At 32.9% G+C, this 26,615-nt stretch overlaps 2 protein-coding genes across 5 annotated transcripts; one reads left to right on the top strand and one right to left on the bottom strand.

Annotated features, from left to right (window-relative positions):
- The first annotated feature begins 4,803 nt into the window (after positions 1-4,803).
- On the top strand, positions 4,804-12,983 carry LOC107643938 (nucleobase-ascorbate transporter 6). Of its 4 annotated transcripts, none has more exons than XM_088486398.1 (15): positions 4,804-5,206; positions 5,263-5,376; positions 6,546-6,643; positions 6,794-6,970; positions 8,071-8,171; positions 8,395-8,470; positions 8,555-8,614; positions 8,754-8,938; positions 9,332-9,428; positions 10,421-10,507; positions 10,619-10,677; positions 11,106-11,197; positions 11,273-11,350; positions 11,456-11,616; positions 12,516-12,983. In XM_088486398.1, the coding sequence occupies exons 3-15, from the start codon at positions 6,584-6,586 to the stop codon at positions 12,732-12,734; spliced, it is 1,452 nt and encodes a 483-aa protein (XP_088342524.1). In that variant the 5' UTR covers positions 4,804-5,206; positions 5,263-5,376; positions 6,546-6,583; the 3' UTR covers positions 12,735-12,983. The 4 variants fall into 4 exon arrangements, with proteins under 4 accessions (XP_088342524.1, XP_088342523.1, XP_088342522.1 ...); XM_088486397.1 differs by having other exon boundaries at positions 4,831-5,007; positions 5,216-5,376; XM_088486396.1 differs by having other exon boundaries at positions 4,831-5,007; positions 5,208-5,376.
- Positions 12,984-16,587: 3,604 nt separating this feature from the next.
- Positions 16,588-18,263, bottom strand: LOC107642025 (uncharacterized). Its single transcript, XM_088486401.1, has 5 exons — positions 17,935-18,263; positions 17,694-17,832; positions 17,501-17,602; positions 17,166-17,425; positions 16,588-16,660 (listed from the first exon to the last, which is right to left on the bottom strand). The coding sequence occupies exons 1-5, from the start codon at positions 18,261-18,263 to the stop codon at positions 16,588-16,590; spliced, it is 903 nt and encodes a 300-aa protein (XP_088342527.1).
- Between the last annotated feature and the right edge of the window lie 8,352 nt (positions 18,264-26,615).

Genomic DNA, 26,615 nt, shown 5'->3' with positions numbered 1-26,615 from the left:
TGAATCATGAACAAAAATACATCTAAATCCATCAAGTAATTTTGCAATATTATGCATTTCTTCTTCTTTGTTTGATTAGATGAATAAGACAAGAAAAAGATAAACATGATGAGAAGTTTTGAGGAGTTTTTTTTCTTGTTTCTTCTTTTTTTTATTCCTTTCAAGAGAGTGAAACAAGAAGAATTATGACAAACTAAAATAAGAAGAATATGATGAAGAAGCAAAAAATGAAAAAGAAGAAGAAGAAGAAGTAGTAGAAGGTGAGGAGGAAGAGTTTTAAATTCTACAAAACAATGAGACCAAATGAACCTTAATTCACTCAGAAATAAATCGAAATTATATTCAGAATGAACAAAAAATTATATTAAGAATGAACAAAAAATTGAATCATGAACAAAAATGCATCCAAATTCATCAAGTGATTTTGCAGTATTATGTGTTTTTCTTCTTTGTTTGATTAGATGAACAAGACAAGAAGAAGAAGAACATGATGAGGAGTTTTGAGAAATTTTATTCTTATTTCTTTTTTTGTTTGATTTTTTCTCTTTTTTTTTTTTGGTTTTATTCCTCTCAATAGAGTGAAACAAGAAGAATTATGACAAAATGAAAACGTTTTTCAGATAAAAAGACGGTATTTGAGTATTTGAGCGTCTTTATAAAAAAAACATCTTTATTAGCACATCTTTATGAAAAACAAGAAGAATTATAATAAGAGTATTTTAATCATTCTCTATAATAAAGGTATTGTATTTATTTTTTATAAAAAAAATATTAATTTAGACCAATTCAAAATTTAATTTATCATTTTTTCGGTTAAATCAATTTGTTTAATTTAATTTTAACAAAAATAACATGATTTAATCGATTATATATATTAAATTTTAATTACTAAAAAATATTTTAGAAAAAAGGCGTTTGTTCCTATTTTTTATTCTCAGTTTCTAATATTTGGATTCGCTATCTTCTAATTTTGACTACGAGAAAACAAGTCACATGCATCTCCCAACTTTTGAAAATCCGAAAACGACCACTACCACTCCATCATGCTGCTGTCTAATTAAGGATATTTATTATCAAAATAAAGGAGGTTTATTACAAAACGACATCAACTCTAATTTAAGGTGTATCGTTTTATGCACACTGGTTGCCTTCTTGGTATTTACTATTTAGAGTGTCTTTAGAATAACTTTTAAAAAATATAGTTTTTTTTTTTTTACATTTTTAATAGAATATTTTTATTATAAATAACTATTTTATGTTTGAATACACAATATTAAAAAATTTATGATAAAATGCTTAGTTTTTATCTTTTGATCTAAAGAATTTTTTTCAAAACCTATATTCATACACTTTAAAATATTATAAACACATCTAGAGCAATAAATAAATATTATAAAAGATCCAAGATCGAAAAATAAATATAATAAGTAGCCCTCGGGTTGAACCATTAACTCTGCATTGAAGGGGAAAAAATGTTAAAAGTAGTACCGATAAACTTTCGTAATAACTAATAAAGGCTTTTTGCAAAATAATTTAATATTTTGTTAATGTTTATTCAATAGAGGCAGCAATGTGCCATAGAATTACTTTTAGAAGAATATTAAGGAGTCAAATAGGAGATCTTAAAATTAAGGTTTAATTATTTTGCAGATTTTTATAATTTTATCGAATTTTTATTAGATTTTTATATTTTTTAATTGAATTTTTATATTATATAATTTTTTTAAATTTAGTTTCTATTAATATTAAACGTTCAGAAAATATTAATAAATTATAAATTTAATTATTTATTCATGTCTTTCACATATAATAAATTTATATGAACTGAAATCTCTATTTTTCATTTTTTTCTTCTGCTTTTTTTTTTCACTCTTCTAACAAAAAATTTTGTACTTTTTTACTAATTAAAAAGTAAAATTGAAGAATTAGATAATTTCATAGTGGTGTATAAACTCCATTTCACTTTCAAAAACCAACAAGACCCTGGCAATAGATTTTATCATTGTCTTTCTCTACCTTAGAAAAAGAACAAATATTTTATAAAATTTTCAACACAAATCAAACTATAGCCACCTTTACACGAGCATAAAAGGGCAAATGATATTTTTCTTGACCTATCAAAATTACATTACAAATAATAATATACAAAACCATTCACTTTTATTTTCTTGGTAATTGGTAAATACTAGATATCACGTCATGAACATAATTTCATTGTTTTAATTAATTTATTTATTTTTCTTTTTCAATATCAGTTCTATCATTTATCTTTTCAAAATCTCTAACAGCAAGGTTATATACTAAATTGTCAATGGAATATGAGTTATCACTTATCATCATACAAAACTTCAACCCGATATACAAATCTTAATATTCATAAGAAAGACCACACTTTCCAATAGAGAACACGACTATTCAACTATGCAGCAACATTCAAAAAGAAAGTATAGAGCACTAGATCAGACTACTATCAAAACACAAATTACTAAACTCTATCAAAATCAAATTACAGTAATAATAATATACAAAATGGATAATAATTATCTCTTAATTATGAACTCCAGCAAAGTATCTTTCACATATATTATTATGAAGATTACATACATCATTACCCATTTATATAATACACACTATTATAGTTACGAAGTTCCTTCATCAAGTATTTTTTTTCTTATATAAATTCTAGTTTCTTTACAATTATAAAACAAAAATGTTTGAAAACAATAAAAATCAATTCAAATTAATTAAAGTTATTTTATTTTATATTTATTAATTATTACAAAAATAAATAAATATATATATAACATTAAATATAACAAATATATAATTATAAACGTTACTATTAAATAAAATAAAATAATTTTGAACCGTATAAAAAACATAAAAATTTACGTAATATCATATAATTTTTATTGTTTATAAATAAATCAATTTATGAACTTTTTGACAATTTCTTTTAAATAGAATTAGACAAATTTTTTCTTATGAAGTGATATCATTGCTCACAGATGACGTGTATGAGAAAAAGAATGGCTACCTAAAACATATGCTCATGAACATCATGTTTGATTTTCACATCCAAGCATGGCGCCGTACATAGCAGAACAATCAATGTGAACAATGTTTGTTGGAAAAGTAAGTTAGGTCAAGAGAGATGAGGTTCATTTCATTCACAAATTAGTAATAGATATTAATTGGTAATAGAATTTTATAGATTGATTTGTACAGAAATTATTTTTAATATGTTGATAAAAATTGTGTTTTGATTAAATATTAATATTTAAAATATATTACAGAATTATAGAAGTATAAAAAAAATGTCTAATATATATCTATATATTATCAGAATGATGATACATAATTAATATGTATTTTGTGTGTTGTCAGAATAATAATATATATTTTATATTAATTTTTTACTTATAAAAAAATTCATCCACATATAATTATACTAAATAATTTTATTTTTAACAAAGATACTAATAATTTTTTATATAAAAAAAAATTAGCCTGATTTGTAACTGGCCCTTTATAATCATAGAATAGAATATATCATTCTCTTAAGAGTAATACGTCATCTTATATTTGTAGCATTTAAGGTGAAGATTTTACATAAGTGTATAATTTGCTTTCTTTTATCATTTCTTTGATAAAAGAGTTAGCAGAGAAGGTTTTAAGTTGTAACGACTGAGGAGAAATGTTTACAAAAATAATATATATAAAAATTAACCATCAAATTAAGTATTATATATATATATATATATATATATATATATATATTATTTTATAAATTTTAATATTATTTTATATTTTAATATATATTTTATATTTTATACTTTTAATGTGTATTATTATTATTTTTTTCTATATCTTAATATTTACGTGGGACGATTAATCCCTTGCTAGTTCAGTAGTTCTTAAGCAGCTTAATCAATGGGATGACTGAGACTTGAGCGAGACTTTTAAAAGATTTTTTATGTTCCAAAAAGAAAAAATATTGAAAGTTTGAAACCCTACTTAGTTAACTAGAAAGAATAAGCTCATTCAATTAAGCTACACGCTTACATCTCCAAATTAGAAAAAAGGATAAATAAATTTTTGATTTTTTATTCTGTAGATATTTTTATTTTTAATTATTAAAAAATATTTTTAAATTTTTGATCTTTATAAAATTTGGACGGATCAATTCTTCTATCTAAATGTTTACGTCAGATTTAATGAAAAGTCTAACGTGATTTCTGTAATGCTTATCACGCATACGCGTTGCCTGACAGACTTCCTTTTTACGCATACGCATAATTCAACAAATCTCCATTTCTTTATAAATTTTCTACTTTACATGCTTTTTTTTATTTATTTCAAAACTTTAAATCACTCAAACAAACATATCAAGACATCGAATGAGAGATAGAAACAACCCAGAAGTTTCAAATCTAAAAATGATAGCTTTTTCTTTTTCTAGGTGAACAAATCTAATTATTATACATCAAATGACTTTACTTATTTCTATTTCATAAATAAAAAATATTATTTATATATCAAAATTAATCATTATATATTTATATATATTATATATTTTAAAAGAAAAAAAAAGGTTTATACAAAATCAAACAAATCCAAAAAAAGGCTCTTGTTAAAAGAAAAGTATTAAAGATATAACCATTAATATTACCTTTTCCCATTAACTTAAGTTTTTAGAATGAGTGGTTTCATAACATATTTTATATTATAATATATAGTTTTATACTAATAATTAATTTTAATTTATACGAGAGAGAGAGAGAGAGTGTCTACACTCCTTTTATGGTTTCTGTTTCTGCTACCATTTTTGAGTTTCCTTTACTCCACCACACGCTCCACAATAACAACACCACCTCTCTCTTTCTCTTCTCCTTTTGAGGGTGGTGGGTGGCTTAGTGGGGGCAACTTAATATATTGCATTTTGACTTTATAGCCCCTCAACTTAATCATTTTCCTCCTCAAACTTTAATTTATTTACAAAAAAAGGTACCTTTTTTTAATCTCCCTTAACATCGATGTTAAATACCTATGCTATGATTATCAATATCACAAACCATCGCATTATATTCAACAAAAATAAAGCTAAAACTACACTCTCTAGTTACACTATCATTTTCTCTTTACTTCGTGGTGTCTCTTTTGATAAAGGATCTTGGTCGTTCTCTAAGATTTGGCCATTTTGAAAGCTGTCTAGATTGTTAGAAAGGAGAGACAAAAAGAAAGAAAGAAGAGTCATGGCAGGAGGAGGAGGAGGAGGAGGAGGAGGAGGAGGAAAATCAGATGAGCCACAACCACATCCACCGAAGGATCAGTTACCAAATATCTCTTACTGCATTACTAGTCCACCTCCATGGCGTGAGTCTTTTTATTAATAATATTTAACCTTAGATTAGATTCAAAAGAATAAAAAGCTCTTTCTTTTTCAGTTCCCAGAATATGCCATATTAATTCTTTTTTGACTGACTAAAAAATCAGCTCACTTTAAAGCTGTTTCATGTTAAAGAAAAAGAAAAAGAAAAAGAAAGGACAAACTTCAAACTTCTGGGTTCTTTAATTCATGAGTCCCTGATTTTTCACCAACTCTTTTATTATTATTTCTTAAAAACAAAAAATGTTTATTATTTTTGGTTTTGCATTTGGGGAACTTGGATACTTTATATTTTTATGCGAGTCGAAGCATGTTTAAAGTTGTGTATGTCTGTGTGACTGAGTGCTCTTTTTTTTTTTTTTTAAAAAAAAAATATATTTTCACATTATTTTTTATCTTAATACTACATTCATGTTTGAGGTTCTTCGCAGTTGTTTCCAGATCCAGATTTGGTAACAAAAATTTTCATTCGCTGCTTTCAAATTTAGGCCCTTTATCTAAAATTTCATTTTTTTAGGACATATTGCTATAATTGTTGCTTCTATATTTTCTTCAAATAAAAGGAATAATGATTTTTTTAAGAGAAACAAAATCTATATTATTCATATTGTTGGATTTAGGTACATTTAAGAACAGCAGTACAGCACCGACACTATACAGTGAACTATTGAACAAAGTAGTCAAGTTAATCATTTATAATTGCAATAATTTACTTTATGGGGAGTGTGTATAGATGAGGCATTCCTAAATTTTAGTGTGTTTTAAACATAAGGTAATTTAATTGCTGTAATTAAATTTCTTTTAATTTTAAATTGTGTTCGCTTGACATAGTTATATTATTTTTAAAAGGTGGTTACTTTTATGAAGACATCTTCATGTGAAAATAATTTGGCAAGCAGTTAGATGGTTCAGTCAAATATGTCAAACTAACTCACGGTTCATAATATTATCTTCACACAAAGATATCGAAGTAGCCACCAAAAATGCTTTGTTTTGAAAAATATTTTTGGATTACTTTTATTCATAAAATATGTAGTTAATTACTGTGCAGTTACAATTTTAAGAATCTCTTTACCATGGGATTTCAATTTTGTTTTTGTGTTCTTTTTATTCTTAAACTAATTTGATGAGAAATTTTGGTGACATTATGATGCAGCTGAGGCCATACTTCTTGGTTTTCAACATTTTCTTGTGATGCTTGGAACAACTGTGCTTATTCCCACTGCTCTTGTCCCTCAAATGGGAGGTGGCAATGTAAGTGATAATTGATTATACAGCATTTTTTATTTAATGTGGAATATTATTGACTATACTATACAGTCATAAGGTTTGATACTACATTCTCATCGTAGCCAAAAGTTATGTGAAAAAAAAAAAAAAGATTCATTGTTCTACTTTGTGCAGGAGGAGAAGGCAAAAGTGATCCAAACATTACTATTTGTAGCTGGTATTAACACATTGTTGCAAACACTGTTTGGAACTCGACTACCTGCAGTCATAGGAGGATCTTATACCTTTGTTCCGACCACAATCTCGATTATTCTTGCCGGTCGATTCAGTGGTGAACCAGATCCCATAGAGGTCTTGTGTGATCAAAACTAAAATGTCTCACTCTTTTTATTTTTTATTTTTTTCGCTTTTTTCTAAGCTCTCATGAAGATTTTAATTACTAACTTTGGCCCAAAATAAGTGTCCATTGAGAAAGAAATTAGGCAGCACTAATTAAAATTTTCCACTAGTAAAACTATTAAGAGCATATGATTATAAGGAAAAGATTAATAATTTTGCCAATTTAACCTCAACTATCAAATGTTAAATAATAATATAATCAATCATTTTATATCCATATTTGTAATTATACCACTTAAAATAGCTTTTTCTCACATTCCAAATATAATAAATTGTCTTAAAACTACTTTTCAGCTAAAGTATCAAACATACATAAATGGATTATGACATAATTAATCATTTTAAAAAGGCATTATACAAATAAAAATTTTTGACATAAGTTTAAATTTTTAGCCTATGAGAGGATAAGTGGGAAAATAATATCAATAGAGAAGAGTTAGTGAGAGATGACTTTTTACAGTCAATCTAATTTATCTATAATCAAGATATTTTTAAACTCAACAACCATGTTGGGCGTGCACTAAAATCAGCTACCATTATGGAATACACATTAAAAAAGTAGTTAAACTACATATATATTTATACACAAATATATGATGGCTGATTTTTTGTGTGTACAAAGTATTTTTGTAAACCTAATTATTGTACGTAATTAATTTTGGACACATATCTGTAGTACTTTGTCATGGAATGAGACTTAAACTGGATGGAGACTACTGTGTTGCTACTTGCTTGTTAATTGTTATTCTATTATGCATATTTTGTTTTTATGTTATGGTTTTTGCTAACAAGTGTCCTAAGCGCTCTAGCTGGGTTACCTGTTTTGAATAGTTTTCCTAACTTGTATACATGTTTTGTTTGTTTGTTTGTTTGTTTGTTTGTTTTTTATTACAATAATTGGAAAGTTAGAAGCTTGCTATGCTTAATTTGATTGTAAACAGATGAATATCAATTCAATTCAAGCACTAAAGAAAGACATGGGATTTTGTGCTGATTTGATTGGAACTGTTTGATCACATTTTTCTGTTTGATTTGCTTATTTATGTAATCAGAAATTCAAGAGAATAATGCGGGCAATCCAGGGTGCTCTTATTGTTGCTTCAACACTGCAAATAGTACTAGGCTTTAGTGGCCTCTGGCGTAACGTTGCGAGGTTGGTCTCTGTTCTTTGTAAACAGCTGCAATGTATTTTCTTTATCTTTATGTTTATGGCTTTAACATCTCTGAGCTAAAATGCAACCCAGATTTTAAGAATTCCCTTTTCATTTTCCATTGTTTCATGACATGATGTTTCTAGTACTATTGAAAAGATTAAAGAATGTATTATTCTTGTGAATCGGTACAATTTACCATGTGATGTAACTTATTTTCACTAGGTTCTTAAGTCCTCTTTCGGCTGTTCCTTTGGTATCTCTGGTTGGTTTCGGCTTGTACGAGTTAGGATTTCCTGGGGTAAGTCTTTTGATTCAGATTTAAAATGATTATGTTCACGACAAGTTCTAGAAAGTCTCAACATTGATGTGTCTTTGGATTTAGGTTGCTAAATGTGTTGAGATTGGACTGCCAGAACTTGTATTGCTAGTATTTGTCTCACAGGTATAGTTCCTCGAAGTTTCATACACTCATTGTCGAGCATTACAATCTTAGTTACTTCAGTTCTCTTGATTTTATTATTTTCCTAGCATGATGGTTTCTACAAGTCCAAATTTGTTGTTAACTAGTGGCTATTGTGCAGTATGTGCCCCATGTGTTAGGTTCCGGGAAGCATATCTTCGACCGTTTCGCAGTCATTTTTACAGTTGTAATTGTGTGGGTATATGCTCATATACTCACCGTCGGAGGGGCCTATAACAATGCCGCACCCAAAACACAGTTGTCCTGCCGCACCGACCGTGCTGGACTTATTAATGCAGCTCCTTGGTTAGTTGTTTGATTTCCTTTAATTTTATCCCTTAATTGTATTTTTTATATGTGGAAACTATGTCATTATTAAACGGTTTTTATATTAATCTCATGGTATATAAGTATAAATTATCAGCATTTGGATGAGACAAATCCGATTGAAAATATATGCATGGGGACTAACTTTAAAACTTAGTTATTTAATGCCAATAGAGCCTTAATTTTATTCATTCAACAGTTTTCTCCTTTTCCAGATTCATATTCTTATATTCTAGAATGGTTTATGAATGTGGATATATGTGATGTGTAATTCTTAAATCTTTTGGGGGTACTTACTAAACTTTGAAGCAAGGGCAGAAATATATATTTGATATCCTCAACATAGATTTCTCATGGATTTTGAGTTTGCAGGATAAGAGTTCCATATCCCTTCCAATGGGGAGCACCTTCGTTTGATGCAGGAGAAGCCTTTGCCATGATGATGGCCGCTTTCGTTGCTCTTGTAGAGGTAATTATTTTCTTTAATCTAGAATTCCGAAATGGTGTTTATAAGAAAAGAAAATAGGACAAATATTTTGCTGATGACATAGGGCAGCCTAGTCTCTCCCTCCATAATTTCCCTACTTTCCTTTTCTCAGTTCATCATCTTGTACACACTATATGTGCCACAGTACCATAAGACATAGTACACATAATGCAATACATTCAGGTACGGGTATGCCGTACGCGATACTCGACATGTGAAATATATTAGGTGGAAAGTATATTTATAACATACCAATTAGTTGAATTGGTCATGTAACTATGCCATAAGACTCTGCCTTATTCGTTTTTCCCCTTCGGTGTCTATGTTTTGTGGAATTTCCTTCTAATGTATGCATGTCACCCTTGGGAGGCATTTGGTAACTGTCTCAACACATAAAGTAAGAAGTGCGGAGACATTGGGGTCAGAAACCTGTTGTCAATATTGCTGCTAGCTTGTTACTATCATTTGTACCAATTCAATTTAGTAGCCAGTCCTTCCCAAAAAGTGACAAATATAGTAGCTTCCTGTGACCAAAGAGTTTTTAATTTTATTTATTTTGAGTCTAATTTTGATGCATTGACAGTGTAAAACAGTCGTTCAATCACATTAGATGCAAAATTGTTTTACACTGACAATGCATCAAAACCTAAATTCTTTTTTTTTTATAGGTAACTAATAATTTTTTCTTATATTTGTCTTGCATCTCAGCTAACACTAGCCAATTCTCTATTTTATTTTTTTTAAATAAAAGTGTTAGCTCCTAATATATTTTGTTTTCTTTTAAAAACTAATGGAAGCAATTATAACCAATTCTCAAATTTATAATTCTGTAAAATGACAAAGTGTACACACACTGCATGAAAATTAATGTCAGCATTGTCGTGTAGTATGTAAGCTTTAGAATTAATGCAGTTGGTGATGTGCATTTTCAAATTAAATTTCCTACTGACATGTTTTTTGTTCCTTACAAGTAGTCCAGTGGAGCTTTTATTGCTGTATATAGGTATGCCAGTGCAACTCCTTTACCTCCCTCTATTCTCAGTAGGGGTATCGGTTGGCAGGTATAAACATTTAAATATTTGGAAAACAAATTAAATTTCTTGAATTTATAAAATAATAATAGTGGTAAGGTTATAGTTGATTACTAATTTGCATCTTCTATCTGCTTACAGGGAGTTGGCATTCTGTTATCGGGATTGTTCGGAACTGTGAACGGATCCTCAGTATCTGTGTAAGACTTAATTGTTCTACTTGTATTGTATGCTCTACCTATGAAAGATCTTTTTTCTTAGTTATTTTTTTTTAAAGATCTTATAGAAAAGTAGAAGTAATTTTATATTTGGATATCTCATACACAAAGATCTTTTTATTTATTAATTATGTTTGGATATAATGATATAAAAGTACTTATTTATTTATTTATTACATGAAAAACATCTTTGTTTTTAAGGAAAAATATCTTTAAAAAAAAGATGTAAATTACAGCTTCTAAAAAAAAGATGTTTTTTTATTTTTCTAGTGCTTTTATTTTTACTACTGAAAATTGTCAAACACGTTAAAAAATAAAAAAAATATTTTTCATTGAAAAAATCTTTTTTTTTATTAAAATAATGACATCCAAACAAGCATGAAAGGAATTCATATGTTTTCTCTCCACAGAGAAAATGCAGGCCTGTTGGCTTTGACCAAAGTTGGAAGCAGAAGAGTTGTGCAAATATCTGCCGGATTTATGATTTTCTTTTCAATACTTGGTGAGTTGATGAAAGCGAAATGTGAATGCATTTTCTTCTGTTGTTTAACACCGCTAACTTTTCCTTTCCCTTTAGGGAAATTTGGAGCGGTTTTCGCATCGATCCCGCCTCCCATTGTTGCTGCTCTTTACTGCTTGTTCTTTGCTTATGTCGGTAAGTTCGTATTTTGATTATTTCAACAAACATCATAATAATGTAATTTTTTAAAAGTTTGTGTTAATATATATATATTTTTTTAACATTTTTCATCAATTTTAGGTGCTGGGGGTATAAGTTTCCTTCAGTTCTGCAATCTCAACAGTTTTAGGACAAAGTTCATACTAGGCTTCTCTGTGTTCCTTGGCTTGTCAGTGCCTCAGTACTTCAATGAGTACACAGCAATTAATGGTTTTGGACCAGTCCACACTGGTGCCAGATGGGTATGCATAACATTCATATATAGTAATATTGGGAAAATGCAATTAACTCATCCAAACTTCTAACCCCCTAAACAATTTAAAATGTGCAATTCGATGCGGTGAAGACTTGACAATACCTTTCGTTAACTGTCCTTTTTAAGGGTTCTTTTGCAAGAAAAGTTAACAAGATATTTAACAAAGAAGGTTAATTGCATTTTTCCCAAATAATAATATTTACTCCATCCGTTCGAAAATATCCGTCATTTTGAAATTTTGATACATTAGAAATTAAATTCAATGTGTTTACATCAAAATTCCAAAGTGACCGATGTTTTGTTTAATGTTATTTGAACACAAAAATTAGTCATTATAATCAACCGCCAATGTATGTGTATAAATATATGTGGTTTAATTTATTTTTAATATGTATTTATATTCTAATATATATTTTATATTTTACAATTTAAAGAGTCAAATTGCACGTTTCGAAAGTTCAAAGAGTAGAATATTTGTTTTTTAACCTAGCTTGTAACAAAAGAATCTTTGTTTTTTAAGTGATCTTTTCTTTTTAAAAATGTTTTGAAAAAGTAAAAGTAATTTGATTAGATATTTCATGTAAAAATATTTTTTTATGTATCAATTATGTTTGGGTATAATAAAATAAAAAAAATTTTTTGTTTAGTTACTATTTTAAAATATTTTTTTTCTAAAGCAAAAAAGATTTATGCAAATTGTAGCTTTTGAGAAAAAAAAATTTCTTTTAACTTTTCTAGTACTTTTACTTAAAAAAATTTGCCAAACACATAAAAAAGGAGATTTTTTTAACAACTTAATGGTAGCAAAGATGCTAAGATGAAGGAGCTGTTAATAATTATGCTATGTTGAGTTGCAGTAATAACATTTTATGTACCTTTTGGCAGTTCAATGATATAATAAATGTGCCATTCCAATCAAAGCCATTTGTTGCGGGTGTTGTGGCATATTTCCTAGACAACACACTACACAAGAGAGACGGTGCTATAAGAAAAGACAGAGGAAAACATTGGTGGGACAAGTATAGGTCTTTCAAGGGTGACTCAAGAAGTGAGGAGTTTTATTCACTTCCTTTCAATCTAAACAAGTACTTCCCATCTGTTTAATTTCTTTGATTCAAGCTTATTATAAGTTGCTCTCTCTCACATTCACCAAAACTCTGCTTGTTTCTCAGATTTGATTGGATCTGATTACAAGCTATAGTCTATATTATTTAATTGTCCCACTTTGTTATAGATTTTTTTTTTTTTGTAAAACGTTCTATTTTTGTTGCTGGTGTTTTTATGTATATTCTAGTCAAGAAAATGGATTCATGTAGTAATGTTCATCCTTAATTTTATCTCCAATTTCTGTCATCATACTTTTATGAATAATTTGATGTCAAAGAGTAATCCTCCAAATTGGTTCTTAATAATTTTGTATTAGGCTAATTAGTTCTTAAAAAAGTAAAATTGATAAATTAGTTCCTAATATTTTAAGGTGAGAAACTAGTCCTTTGTTTAGTGTGCGCGTGTGTGTTCTTTTTTATATATTTTTTGGTAATGGTAGGGTGTCTAAACTCTAAACTGTAAATAATGTCTAATTTGTTTAGGATTATAAAAAATAAATTGATTTGTTCAAAGTTCAAACAATATGTTGGAAACAAAAATTAATATCAAGGGAGTGTTAGGTAAATAATGACCATCTTGAACAACATGAACAACTACTAATCAAATAAAAATATACTACATCTTAATTTAATGTTACTAATTAAATATAAGATTAATTTATTCTTTTAACCTTATTAATTCACATTGTTTACACATTGTTTAAAAATATTGTTGGTTATCTATATTTTTTCATAGATTATTTCAGATATTTATTGGACATGAAATTATTAGGACAAGCTATGGGTGTGGTATTTTTTTTGGTGTCTTGCTGTGGGTGTTGTATAAATAGTTTCTTACTTTATTTTTAGTAAATTTGTAAATTTGAGAGTAAAGTGATAAATTGATAATTAGGTCACGAGAATTTCAACTTCGGATTATTTAATTATTCAAAGCCTTAATTTATAAAAGTGAGGCCAATTAATTAATTTTACACACTCATTTGATTATACTGAAATTTTAATTGTCACTTTATTGTTGAGGATGCTACGTCGATACTGTAATGTTCCACATGAATACTGTGTACAATTAAATTAAGAACAATGAAGATTCACAATTCGTAGACTCAGGATCAATTTGGTTATTTCCAAACGTCAGAAATTATTTTAATAAGTAAGAAATTTCAGGTATCAACCTAGACATCACTCCTACATACTCAAAAAAGCAGAGTTATGTATAGTTGTATCCTAATTAAAAAGATATTCTACGTATATTTGGCTGTGTTTGTTTACTGAAATAAAGAGATATTAAATTAATATATTTTATATTTATCCTAACAAAAAAATACAGAAATTTTAACAAGAGAAATAATTTATTTTTTATTTTTTTTATTATTTTTGTTAATTTTTTATAATTATATTTTTTATTATTATATTTTTTTCTTAAAGTTTTTGAATGAAAAAATGAGGATAAATTAAACTTTCATAATTTATTCTAATTTATTACTAAACAAAATATAAAAATACTAATTTTTATGTTTCTATCTTTTGTATTTTATTATCAGTGTCTTATCTTTTCTTATTCTAATCAAACACAGCCTTTTAGAAGGTTTAATTATTTTGTTGAATCTTATAGTTTTGGAAAATTTTCTGTTAGATTCTTATACTTTTTTTCTTTTTAATTGAGTCTCTGCACTAAATTTTTTTTTTCAATTAGGTCCCTCTTAGTAGTAATTGGTTTAATTGTATAGAGACCTAACTAAAAAAAAGAAAAATTGGTGCAAAGACTCAAATAAAAAGAAAAAAATATAGGGACTTAATTGAAAAAAATTTAGTGCAGAGACCAAATTCAAAAAAAAATATATAAAAACTTAATTAAAAATTTATAAAATTATAGAAATCAATAGAGTAATTAAACCCTTTAGAATGTATAGTGGTCCATGCCACAGTCTTGCCTTCCCCCATTTAATTTCATATTGAATGTGAAAGCGAGATTCACCACCTTTTATTATCTATATCATATTTCATGCTTGTTGCTGGCATGCCATAGTAATTATACATACTAGCATGCATACTGGATTAACTTTCAAGCAATCTATGTTATTGCAAGGGATTTGGATTCTTTAAAGTTTGAATTTCTTTTTAGAGGATAAAGTAATTTTTCACCATTTATTTCATAGGTGGAACCAAAAGAAAATAAAAAAGAGAAATTATTCAAGGGTGAGAGATCGCACTTTTTCTTCTAAAGTGAAAATTTAAAATTTAGAGGATCCAAATTCTATTGCAAGTAGCAAGAGACAGGTACAGAGTTCATATAGAATAAATGTTTAACAACCCTGCATTTAGTTGAAATTTCTCCCACTATACCTTTACAATGCTTTGATCTTATACATATATTTTTTCATTTTGCGGTGTTTTCTATTTTCTTTTTTCTGAATTTTTTACAAAATTCTAAAAGCATTAAACACTAGAAAACCATCAAACCTAAACAAATAACTTCAAATAATAAAAAAATAGAACTTATTGTTCCCAAATATAAATTTATTTCGATTGTTCAAAATTTACTTCCACAATTATATTGATCAAATATAACTTTACAAATGTTCCATAGACAATAGAAATTAGAGATAATACTTCCCAAAACTTGCATATGAGTCTCAATTTAGTTTTTAAATTTTCAATTACATTTATTTAATTCTCAAACTTTGTGAATGCAACTCATGTTAGTCTCTAAAGTAATTTTATTTCGATGCACAAACGTTAACAGAAGGTTGACGTGAACAACCAGATGTCATATTAGACTCTATAAAACGTCGTTTTGATTTCGGCTCTTAAAATAGCCCAAAAATAACATCGTAAGTGATGTTTATTAAAACTTTTCTACCCAAATCAAGTGATACGACCTTATTTTTAGGCTATTTGAGCGCCAAAACTAAAACTACATCATGTTACAACACATTCCAAAAATTGTTACAACGATTATGTGAGTCATGTTTGTAAAATTTAGAAACTAAATAGAAGTAATTGAAACTTTATGAACTAATATAAATTGAAGGTCATATAAGATATAGGAAAAGTCTAGGGGGCCAGCAACTTTGTTAAATTTTGGCCAGCATGTAACCAGCAAAAAAAAGTGAGTCATTAGATGAAATCTCACACCAATCTCACACCATTAAAACCATCATTGATGGCTATTTGATGGCTACAAATCACAAAAGTTGCTAGCCCCCTAGCATTCCTCTATTTTATATATTATCATGTATTTGCGTATATTTATGTATACTTCATATACTATCACATTTATATATTTTTTCATATATTGTTTAGAAAAATGATCAACTATATACTAAAATAATAAAAATTTTATAGCAAAATAATCAAACTATTCATACTAAGATAATCAAACATTTTATAAACACAAAAAAATATTCTATTCACATTTTAAATATTGATATATTTAAATAATGGTTTGAATTGAATATGTTTATATTCTATTGATATTTTAAATTTATCTTTTTTAATTTAAATAGCTCATCCATAATTTAATATTTAAGCAGTACTCCAAATTTTTAAAATAAATTTAAACTATATTTCAAATTTTTTATCAATAATAAAATACAATATTCAAAATTTCTAAAATATAATATATATAATTCTATTCACATGAAGAAAACCATTGTCGAGTATGTGAAACATTATATGGAGTATGTTAGCGGAACAAGCACCTTACTTTATCTCTTATCGGTTTGCTGTAGCGGTTGTCCATACCCAAAAATGGGTGAGTTTTAGCCTGGGCTTCCCTGAATTAGGTTCCCTATGAGCCTCGTACGGTCTGACACAAGTTTTTGCATTCGTGTCCTATTTTACGGTGAGTTTTAGCCTGGGCCTCCCTGAATCAGGTTTCCTATGCGCCTTGTACGGTCTGACACAAGTTTCTGCATTCGTGTCCTGTTTTACCATTGGAATTATTGATATTAGAAGGTTGCCCTAAATTTAAAGACAATTTCTTAAACATAACCACAAAGCTAATATGGGCCTGAAATCACTTAATGGGTGTGGACTGTTAGGTAAAAAAAGTGATGAAATGTGATAGGGTAAGTTCCCCAAACTATTACGTGCACAACAAAATAACCAACATCTCAATTTAGAATTAAGGTTCAAAAGGTAAGTGGTCGGCCATGTCCATGGTACTCAAGGTCCAGGGACACAAGTAGTGATCCATTCAGCGGCCTCGTTGGCAGGTGACATCAACAGAGTCAATGCTGTGTGTATTCTCACCACTTTATCGTCCATAGAAGGTAGCATATTATGTTGGAAAGCGCCAGCCATAGCCATCCAACTGAGTACCCAGATTGCACATGCTTCCCTAATGGAAGTAAAAAGTTAAGTAACTGAGCCAATCAATAACTAGCAAATAGCAGGAAAACATTTTGCATAAACATAAATAGTTTACCTTGGCTGTCCCACAGGTAGGCCATTTGCGCTAGCAATGCTGAAGCAGGTAATCTCTGCATCATTCTTAGCTAATGGGGGTGAATACTCCCCAATAGCAACCAATTGGGAAAGGGCCTCCCCCAGGTTTCTGACGAATAGTTTCCTACTAACGCTCCCCTCTTCATCCATACTAGCATCCAAATGATACAAGGTCCGCTCTCGGAATGCCACAACCGCCAGATACCAGTGTCTACATGCATCCTTTACGGGGATATAAACCTAAAAGAATACCAACAATTGTGAGGCATGAATTGATTGTATTTGCCAACAACGATAACTGCAACAACAACTTACATAATTGAGGCTATTAAAGTGCCTCATCCATCTCTCCTTGTAACGACTGGCCAGTTCCTCAGCAGAGCTTCCCTCCCAAAAATCAATATGTACATTTTGTTGCTAATCATCGATAAAGAAAATTATATCACACATTTTACTGTGTCATTGGCCGACTTAACGTGAATCCAGGAGGCAAGGTCCAGAATTCTACCCTATCGTTTTCGCGAGTGGCTAAACTTAGCCATAAGGCTAACATTTCAAAAATGTTATCGTCCGGCATATGAGGGGGCTGGAGGGTGAGTATGTTGTGGCGCTGCAACACAAAATGTCCAAACCTAACCAGTTCTTCCCTGCAAGATAGTGTGTGAATCTCAACTTAACAAATTAGAGGCCAAATAAATACAGGTCACAAACAAGTATCGTAATCAAAGAGTTTCACGATCGAAACTTACATGGGATCTCCCATTGGGTTAAATGCATATGCAGCAACTGCTCTCTGCAAGTCAGTGAGTTTGTTGTCCGTTGGCTTCAGCAATCGCTTGTCTGCGGGAACCCCTGAGAAGGCGTCCAAGCACATTGTGTTCATCAGACTGCCAAACAATCTAACAAAGGTGGATGGCCGCGGCCGTGGTCCGTTTAGATGACCTACTAGAGGTGGGTTCACTGGAAACCCATGTATTGGATCAGCAGGTCCTAGTCCAAGGAATTTTGAGTTCCCACCAATGGAACGCGTTCTTATCAAATTTGCAGAGGTGCGCCCGTAGTTATTCTTGGGCATCATTGTTGGGTATCCATACAAACTTCCACGAGTGTTTTGTGAGGGTCCAACTGAGCGGGTAAAATGCTTCCCTTGGGTGGATATCAGTTTCGTCTCTTTGTGTGCCACAACCTCTGCTGCCGTCTGCAACAAAGTTATTATGAATTAGTGTTCCTATGTAGAGCATGGTTGTTCAATAAAATATTAATTTTGTTTGAAATTTTTTTCCCTCACAATTTTTTGTAAGACAAAATAACATTACGATTTGGATTCTAATTCGGGTAGTGGCCTAGTCTCACCCTTAATGGGCCTTATAAATAAATCACGTATCATAGCCTTTCCCATACCCAAAAAATTATAAAAAAGGTCATTGTCAAGTTGGCTTTGAATCTAAGATGTAAAAATGATCTGAATCTAGATCAAGCACAAATTATGTGTTCAACAATATTGGATAAAAATCAAAAATAAAAAGAAAAAAATAATCCTTTAACATCTGAAAAAATATAATTAATTAATTTTTTCATTAATAAGAAAGGCCAGAAAAAATAAAAATCAAAGTCAACCATTTGACCAAGGAAAAAAATCTTTCTAGCCTAAATATTACGTAACTGTAGCCTAAACATCACCATACCTTGAACGAACCTTGTTGGCCGGCACTCTTCTGGTTTCTATTGTGGCTGCCGGTTGGCCTCTTCGGTGGGTTTGCTGCTGATTTGTCATCATCAAGGATGGATATTGGTACCCGAATAGTTGTGTTGAAGTCGTCCACATTATCGTAGCTCTAACTGTCTGCCTTCCTCTTAGGTGGTGTTGTTGCACACAAATTCCCGGTAACATCTGAATATTCCTTCTCTATTGCAATCTTATTTGTGACGCTAGCTTGGATACTCAGAAGAATAGAACTCATAACATCGATAGCTGAGTCGCGCTCAAGTTGCCGCCTTTCACATGCTTCTACCTTCGACGCTAGGTGGTCCACTGGAGCGGTCAAAGCGTTGATGGATGATGAGCTATTACATGTTACTTGGCTCTACAAAGAATACATTACCATACAGGTTAAACGAGGATGCAATGCTTAAACGTTACATGCCAAGTTTTTCATAAAGAGACAAACCTATACTTACAACCTGAGATGGTTGTGTTAAGGTAGTTCCACCAGGACTTTCTGCCATCAGGTGCGTAGGGCCGAACTCTTTCTCCGGAGGAAGTGAACCCTTGTTGGCCATGTCTCCATCAGTTTATGGAGTTTGGTCCTTCATGTTTGCGTAACCGCTTTCTTGGCAGGACGGCATTAGAAATTAGAGAATGGCTTAGCTTTGGTGCCTCTTCTATGACTCCAACGGTGCTTTTAAAGTGTTCCCAGAAAAACAAGGGATCGCCTCACCAAAAGTCACTTGTCTCATCACACAGATGACCGTTGCCGTTACCACAGTTAGAATCTAGCAAAGGTGGAGAAAAATATCGTTAATGTAATTCCGTTATTGTGCAAAATGCAGGTGTCCAGCACCTCGAAATATCAAATATGGCAGCACTGGCGCCTTCTCGACAAGATGGTACGATAATGTTGTCGCATCTATTGGCAGCGATTAAGTAAAGTACAAAGGTTGCGTCTTTGACTTTTGATGGGTTAATGGTATGTTAAACCGAAACCTATTCCAATTTAAATTTATTAGGAATCATATTTATGCTTTGCACCAAAATGACTAACTAATGCTACAACAGTATTAATTGAAATTAATTTATGACATAGTAGTGGAGTACGTTATTCCTTTTTGTTAGGAAATTAACTTTATTCCTAATCAGTAACTAGTCAATAAAATAGTGAATCGCTAAAAAAAATTTAAAACGAATATTATTTATTATTATATAAAAAGTATTAATCTTTGATTTTTACTTTTTATATTTATTTTCATGTTTTTGTGAAATTATGGATTAGCAAATTTTTATACTATAATACCTTAATATTTTTTTTGTATTATAAAAATTTTAAAGCATGATAATTGATCTTAATAGATCAAATAATTTATATATTCATATATCTTATATTTATTATTTAAATATACAAAATTAAATTAATGGTGATTGCATTTGTTTAGATAAAATAATTTATATATTCTATATTTGTATATTTTATATTTATATATTTTATCCATGCTAGGAAATCAAATTAATGTTAATAGATAATGTAATGGTTATGTTTGCATTTGTTTATCCTTCTGAAGTTAAATTTACTAGGGCAACATGTCATTTAAACCATAAAATTAGTATTAATTTACGCAGTGACCCATATTTAAAGTGAACCACACACAGGATAACATAGATGTTAAATTCATAACCAGGGGACAATTCATGCAAAGGCATAAACTATCTAGACAAAGGAAATTTAATGTTCAAGAACAAAACAAAATAACTGTTGACAAGGACATGTACAGACCCTGACAACCTTATTTCTCTCATGAGCTTATAGGCTATCATGAGACCTAGGACCTACTTCACCATGATCCCTACTGATGTGTCCCCATTGAACTATTTCTTTGTTGCAGCTTTGGACCATGGAACGCCTTTGCCATTGTCTAGCCCTGATCCTCACGGTGCTGGCCATGGTGTTGAAAGGGCCTCCAACAAGAGATATCGCAGTCAACCCTCATATGTTCGAATCTTCAAGCTATTAAATTTGATATCAAATGCATAATTTTACATATAAACCAAAAATGTTATAATACTTAAACACGTTATATTTAATTAGTATACACTCACCACCCCGCTGATGTTTGAAGCATTAAACTTCCCATCCGAGTTGAGCCAGGAGATAACCCACAAACCTGAGCTATCACTAAAATGGATAAACTTATTGACGTGTTAGTATCACATTGCAAGCTATAACATTTCCTGATTACCATATATACTACCTTGTGTTGCAGTTTGGAACTCCCTGGCCTCTTCTAACAGGCCAATCCGCAAGATCACCTGGAATATACCTCCGAAGATGTCCGTACGCCTCGGAAGTCATGATTTTGTGTAGTTTACCCATCTAAAAAAGATTACCATCATTTCAAATGAGCATGCATTTCCACAAGAAAAAAATGAAAGACGTGAACTATTTGGGTTTACTTACTGTTCATACCCTGGGTAGAGCTGTCCGACACAAGATGTTCTACTGACAAGTCGACAGACCTTTTCAGGTCAGGACAATCCGACCTCTTCTCAAAGAGCTCGGTCAAATCGCTACAGAGGCCCAATAAAGGCCCAAATAGAGGAACACGATCCAAATCCAAAGGCAGCCCAAAACTACAGAGATAAGGGCGGTTCCCTTGAAGATAAGCTGACCTCACCCAAAGATAAAATAAGATAAGATAACTAACTTATCTTATCTAAAAAGGTCACTCCACACCATTATAAATACATTGGAGCACCCAGGTATAACTCATACTCTGATTCTACTAAAAACCTGCTTAATATCCTTGCTAACTTAAGCATCGGAGTCCCTTGCAGGTACCACCACCCTCCGGTGACAATGGATCAGCAACGCAGCAGTCCAACAAGTCGGACACGACTACTCCCGCCGCCATCCACCAGCCGGAGACGTCATCTCCGACCAGTATAGAAGATCTCATCCGAGATTGACCTATAGTTTCAGGTAACCCTCGGAATATTGGCGCCGTTGTCGGGGAATCTGGAAGTCATCCCATCACCATGGCGGACGACCATGACGACGACCATGATTCAGATCTAGAAGATAGAACACCGCACAAAAATGCGGAGACTACACCAAAAGATACCCCGGAATCTAACGGGGACAAAAACTCAGCAAACCCGGGAGCTCTAGAGACGCTTCAAGATCGTTTAAAACAACTTGAAAAAGAAGCCCAACATCAGCGAGAAGCTGAGAAGGATCTACAAAGGGAGATAAGGCGGCGCCGGGAATTAGAAGATAAACTTCTAAAACTCGAAGCCGATCTCAAAACCAAAGCTACTTGATCCATCCATGAGGACAGCTCTCGCAAGGATCAAGATCCATTCACTAGGGAGATCATGAAGACCAAAATCCCTAAAGACTTTAAACTCCCGGATATGCCTTTATATGATGGCACTACAGATCTCGGTCATCATCTCAGCAATTTCAGAAGTAGAATGTACCTCACCGACGCCTCAGATGCAGTTCGCTGCAAAGCCTTTCCGACTACCTTAACAAAGACAGCGATTAGATGGTTCGACAATCTACCTCCTAAGTCCATCTCAAGCTTCGACGACTTAGCTAAGAAATTTCTGGCCAGATTCTCCATCCAAAAAGATAAGGCTAAACACACCCCAAGTCTATTAGGAATCAAGCAAGAAGATCGGGAAAGTCTTCGCAACTACATGGAAAGATTCAACAAAATATGCCTGGACATACAAAGTATACCAACAGAGGCCGCCATTATGGGCCTCATCAATGGCTTACGGGAGGGACCTTTTAGCCAATCTATATCGAAAAACACCCCGAATCTCTGAACGAAGTGCAAGAACGAGCAGAGAAGTACATCAACATGGAGAAAAACTCCCGACTAGGAGAGATCGCAAAATCCGGATTCACCTACCCTTCCCGGGATAAGGACAAGGAATCCAAAAAGAAGGAAGATCGACATGGGGAGAAGATAAAAAAAATATCACAATTACACCCCTCTTCGGGTGTCCCTTGTGGATGTCTACAGAGAAGTCTGTCACACTGAAAAAATACCCCCAGCTCTACCACTCAAAGGCAAAAAAGGAGGAGGAAATCAGACTGAATATTGCAAATACTATCGAATCCGTGGACATTCTACCAACAAATGTTTTGACTTAAAGAACGTCATAGAAAAACTAATAAGAGAAGGGAAATTAGATCGGTACCTAGCCACCCGAGACGATGAGCAAAGAAAAAGAAGAAGGGACAAAGATATCGAACGAACCGAGCGATCACCTCGTACACCAGAAAGACATGTCCACATGATACACGGCGGATTTGCGGGAGGAGGAATCTCCAAATCATCTCGCAAAATATATCTTAAAGAAGTATATCATGTCGAGGGAAAGGAGGAAGCACCCGACATCCCCGCAATTACTTTCACCAAAGAGGACGCAGCCGGTATCATCTCAGGACACGACGATCCCATGGTCATCACTATTATATTGGCAAACGCAAATCTCCACCGCACACTAATAGACCAAGGGAGCTCCGCCGACATCTTGTTCAAAACTGCCTTTGACAAGCTCGGCCTGGAAGAAAAAGAACTTAGAGCATACCCAAACATCGGACTGGGAGACACCCCAATTCAACCACTTGGATACATCTCTCTACACACAACCTTAGAAAAAGGAAACCAGTCAAGAACACTCAAGATAGACTACATCGTGGTCAACGTGAGTTCAGCCTACAACGCCTTAATAGGTCGGACAACATTGAATCAGCTCGGCGCAATAGTCTCGACTCCACATCTGTGCATGAAATTCCCAACTACAGAAGGGATAGTTACAATAAAAGCAGACCAAAAGATAGCGCGCCGCTGTTACAACGAAAGTCTAAACCTCAGAGGAAGAGGAGAAGAATTTCACACAATCGAACTCGGTGGAGTTCAGAGGCGGGAAGAACTCCGCCCACAACCTGAAGGTGAAGTAGAGAAAGTCCAGATCGGAGACATCCCGGACAAAACAACCAATATTAGTACGAGCCTAAAAGGAGACATAAAAGAATCACTCGTACAGTTCTTACGAGATAACGTCGACCTTTTTGCATGGAAGGCTGCAGACATGCCAGGCATAGACCCCAAATTAATGTGCCACAAGTTGGCGGTCTACCCAGGATCTCGGCCGGTACAACAGAGACGAAGAAATCTCGGACCAGAATGATCCCAAGCTGTGGAAGAGCAGGTACAAGCTTTACTGGAGGCAGGATTCATAAGAGAAGTCAAGTACCCACTATGGCTAGCTAACGTTGTCTTGGTGAAAAAATCAAATGGAAAGTGGCGAATGTGCACCGACTACACTGATCTCAACAAATCCTGCCCAAAAGATCCTTATCCACTCCCAAGTATCGACATTCTGGTAGATGCATCCTCTGGATATAAATACCTCTCGTTTATAGACGCATATTCGGGATACAATCAAATCCCAATGTATCCACCCGACCAAGAAAAAACTTCATTCTTAACCCCAAAAGCAAACTATTGCTACATCATCATGCCTTTTGGTCTTAAAAACGCGGGAGCTACTTACCAGAGATTAATGAATAAAGTCTTCACGGATCACATCGGAAAAATTATGGAAGTCTACGTGGACGACATGTTAATAAAGACACAAAGTGAAGAGACGTTGCTGTCCGACCTCGCCCAAGTATTCGACACCATAAGAAGGCATGGCATGCGACTTAATCCTGCAAAGTGTACTTTTGCAGTAGAAGCTGGAAAATTACTGGGTTTCATGCTCACACAAAGAAGAATTGAGGCAAATCCGGATAAATGTCGGGCCATACTCGACATGAAGAGTCCGACTTGTGTCAAAGAAGTACAACAACTCAACGGAAGGTTAGCAGCCTTGTCCAGATTTCTAGCCGGGTCGGCAATAAGATCTCTCCCCTTCTACGCTACTCTAAGGAAAGGGAAGAAGTTTGAATGGACCACCGAGTGCGAGCAAGCCTTCCAAGATTTCAAAAGATTCTTGGGACAACCTCCTATCCTATCTCAACCACGAGAAGAAGAACCACTCATATTATACCTCGCGGTAGGAAGTCAGGCAGTAGCCTCAGCATCAGTTCGAGAAGACGACAATGGGCAACAACCTATATACTTCATTAGTAAAGCATTACAAGGATCCGAGTTGAACTACCAACAAATAGAAAAATTTGCCTACGCACTCATACTAACATCTCGACGACTTCATCCATACTTCCAAACTCACACCATTAAAGTTCGGACCAACCAGTCCATAAAAGGGATTTTACAAAAAACAGACCTAGCAGGTAGAATCTTGCAATGGACAATCGAGTTGTCCGAATTTAATCTTCAATATGAAGTTCGGACAGCCATCAAATCACAATACCTGGCCGACTTCATTGCAGAATTTACAGACACCCCAGAACTCCCCCACAAAATGGAATCTCTACGTGGACGGTTTCTCAAATAAAATTGGAAGCGGCACAGGTGTGATAATTGAAAGCGACCAAGGGACCCAAATCGAACTCTCCCTCAAATTTGGGTTCCCCGCCTCAAACAACCAAGCGGAATATGAGGCACTACTAGCTGGTTTGAAGCTGGCTAGGGAGGTTAGAGCTCAAAAGCTTATCATCTTTAGCGACTCACAAGTAGTCACCTCACAAATAACAGGGAGCTACCAAGCCAAGGATCCCACCATGAAAAAGTACTTGGATAAAACCAGGGAACAGCTCGGACAACTCAGGGAATATGAGATCCGCCACATACCCCGCGAACAAATTTCCCGAGCTGATGCACTCTCAAAGATAGCCAGCACCAAACTAGGTGGCAACAATAGAAGCCTCATCCTGGAAATGCTGCAGAACCCATCAATGTCGGAAGAGGAAAAAGTCCTAGCCATAACAGGCTTGGATCAAGGATAGATGACTCCCATAATCAACTACCTCAAAACAGAAACGCTTCCTACAGATGAAAAGGAGGCAAAAAAGTTAAAACAGGAGGCACAATACTACACTATCATAAACAATACCCTATACAAAAGAGGGATCTCAATACCATTGTTAAAATGTGTACCGACTTCCAACACAAAAGAAGTCCTAGAAGAGATACACAGTGGCACCTGTGGCAATCACCTTGGAGCGCAAGCACTTACCAAAAAAGTACTCCGGGCAGGGTTCTATTGGCCAACTCTACAAAAAGAAGCCACGGAGTTCGTAAAGACATGTACACCATGTCAGAAACATGCTAACTTTCACATCGCCCCGCCAGAGGAACTCATCAGTGTGACCTCACCTTGGCCATTCGTAAAATGGGGACTCGACCTTCTCGGACCCTTCCCTCAGGGATCGGGACAAGTTAAATTCCTCATAGTAGGGGTAGACTATTTCACAAAGTGGATCGAGACAGAAACCCTAGCTAATGCCACTGCTCAAAGAAGTCGAAAATTCCTATATAGGAACATTGTCACAAGGTTCGGGGTTCCATACTCCATCACCACAGACAATGGCACTCAATTCACAGATGCATTCTTTAGAAAGCTAGTGGCCGACCTGAATATAAAACACCAGTTCACTTCCGTAGAACATCCCCAAGCCAATGGACAAGCCGAAGCTGCCAACAAAGTCATACTGGCGGGGCTCAAGTGAAGATTACAGGACGCAAAGGGAGCCTGGGCTGAAGAATTCCCACAAGTCCTGTGGGCATATCGAAC

This window comes from Arachis ipaensis, chromosome B5 (genome assembly GCF_059453495.1).
Source record: "Arachis ipaensis isolate K30076 ecotype BB chromosome B5, ASM5945349v1, whole genome shotgun sequence".
In the NCBI taxonomy this organism is placed as follows: Eukaryota; Viridiplantae; Streptophyta; class Magnoliopsida; order Fabales; family Fabaceae; genus Arachis; species Arachis ipaensis.
This window is presented reverse-complemented; position numbering and strand designations above follow the sequence as displayed.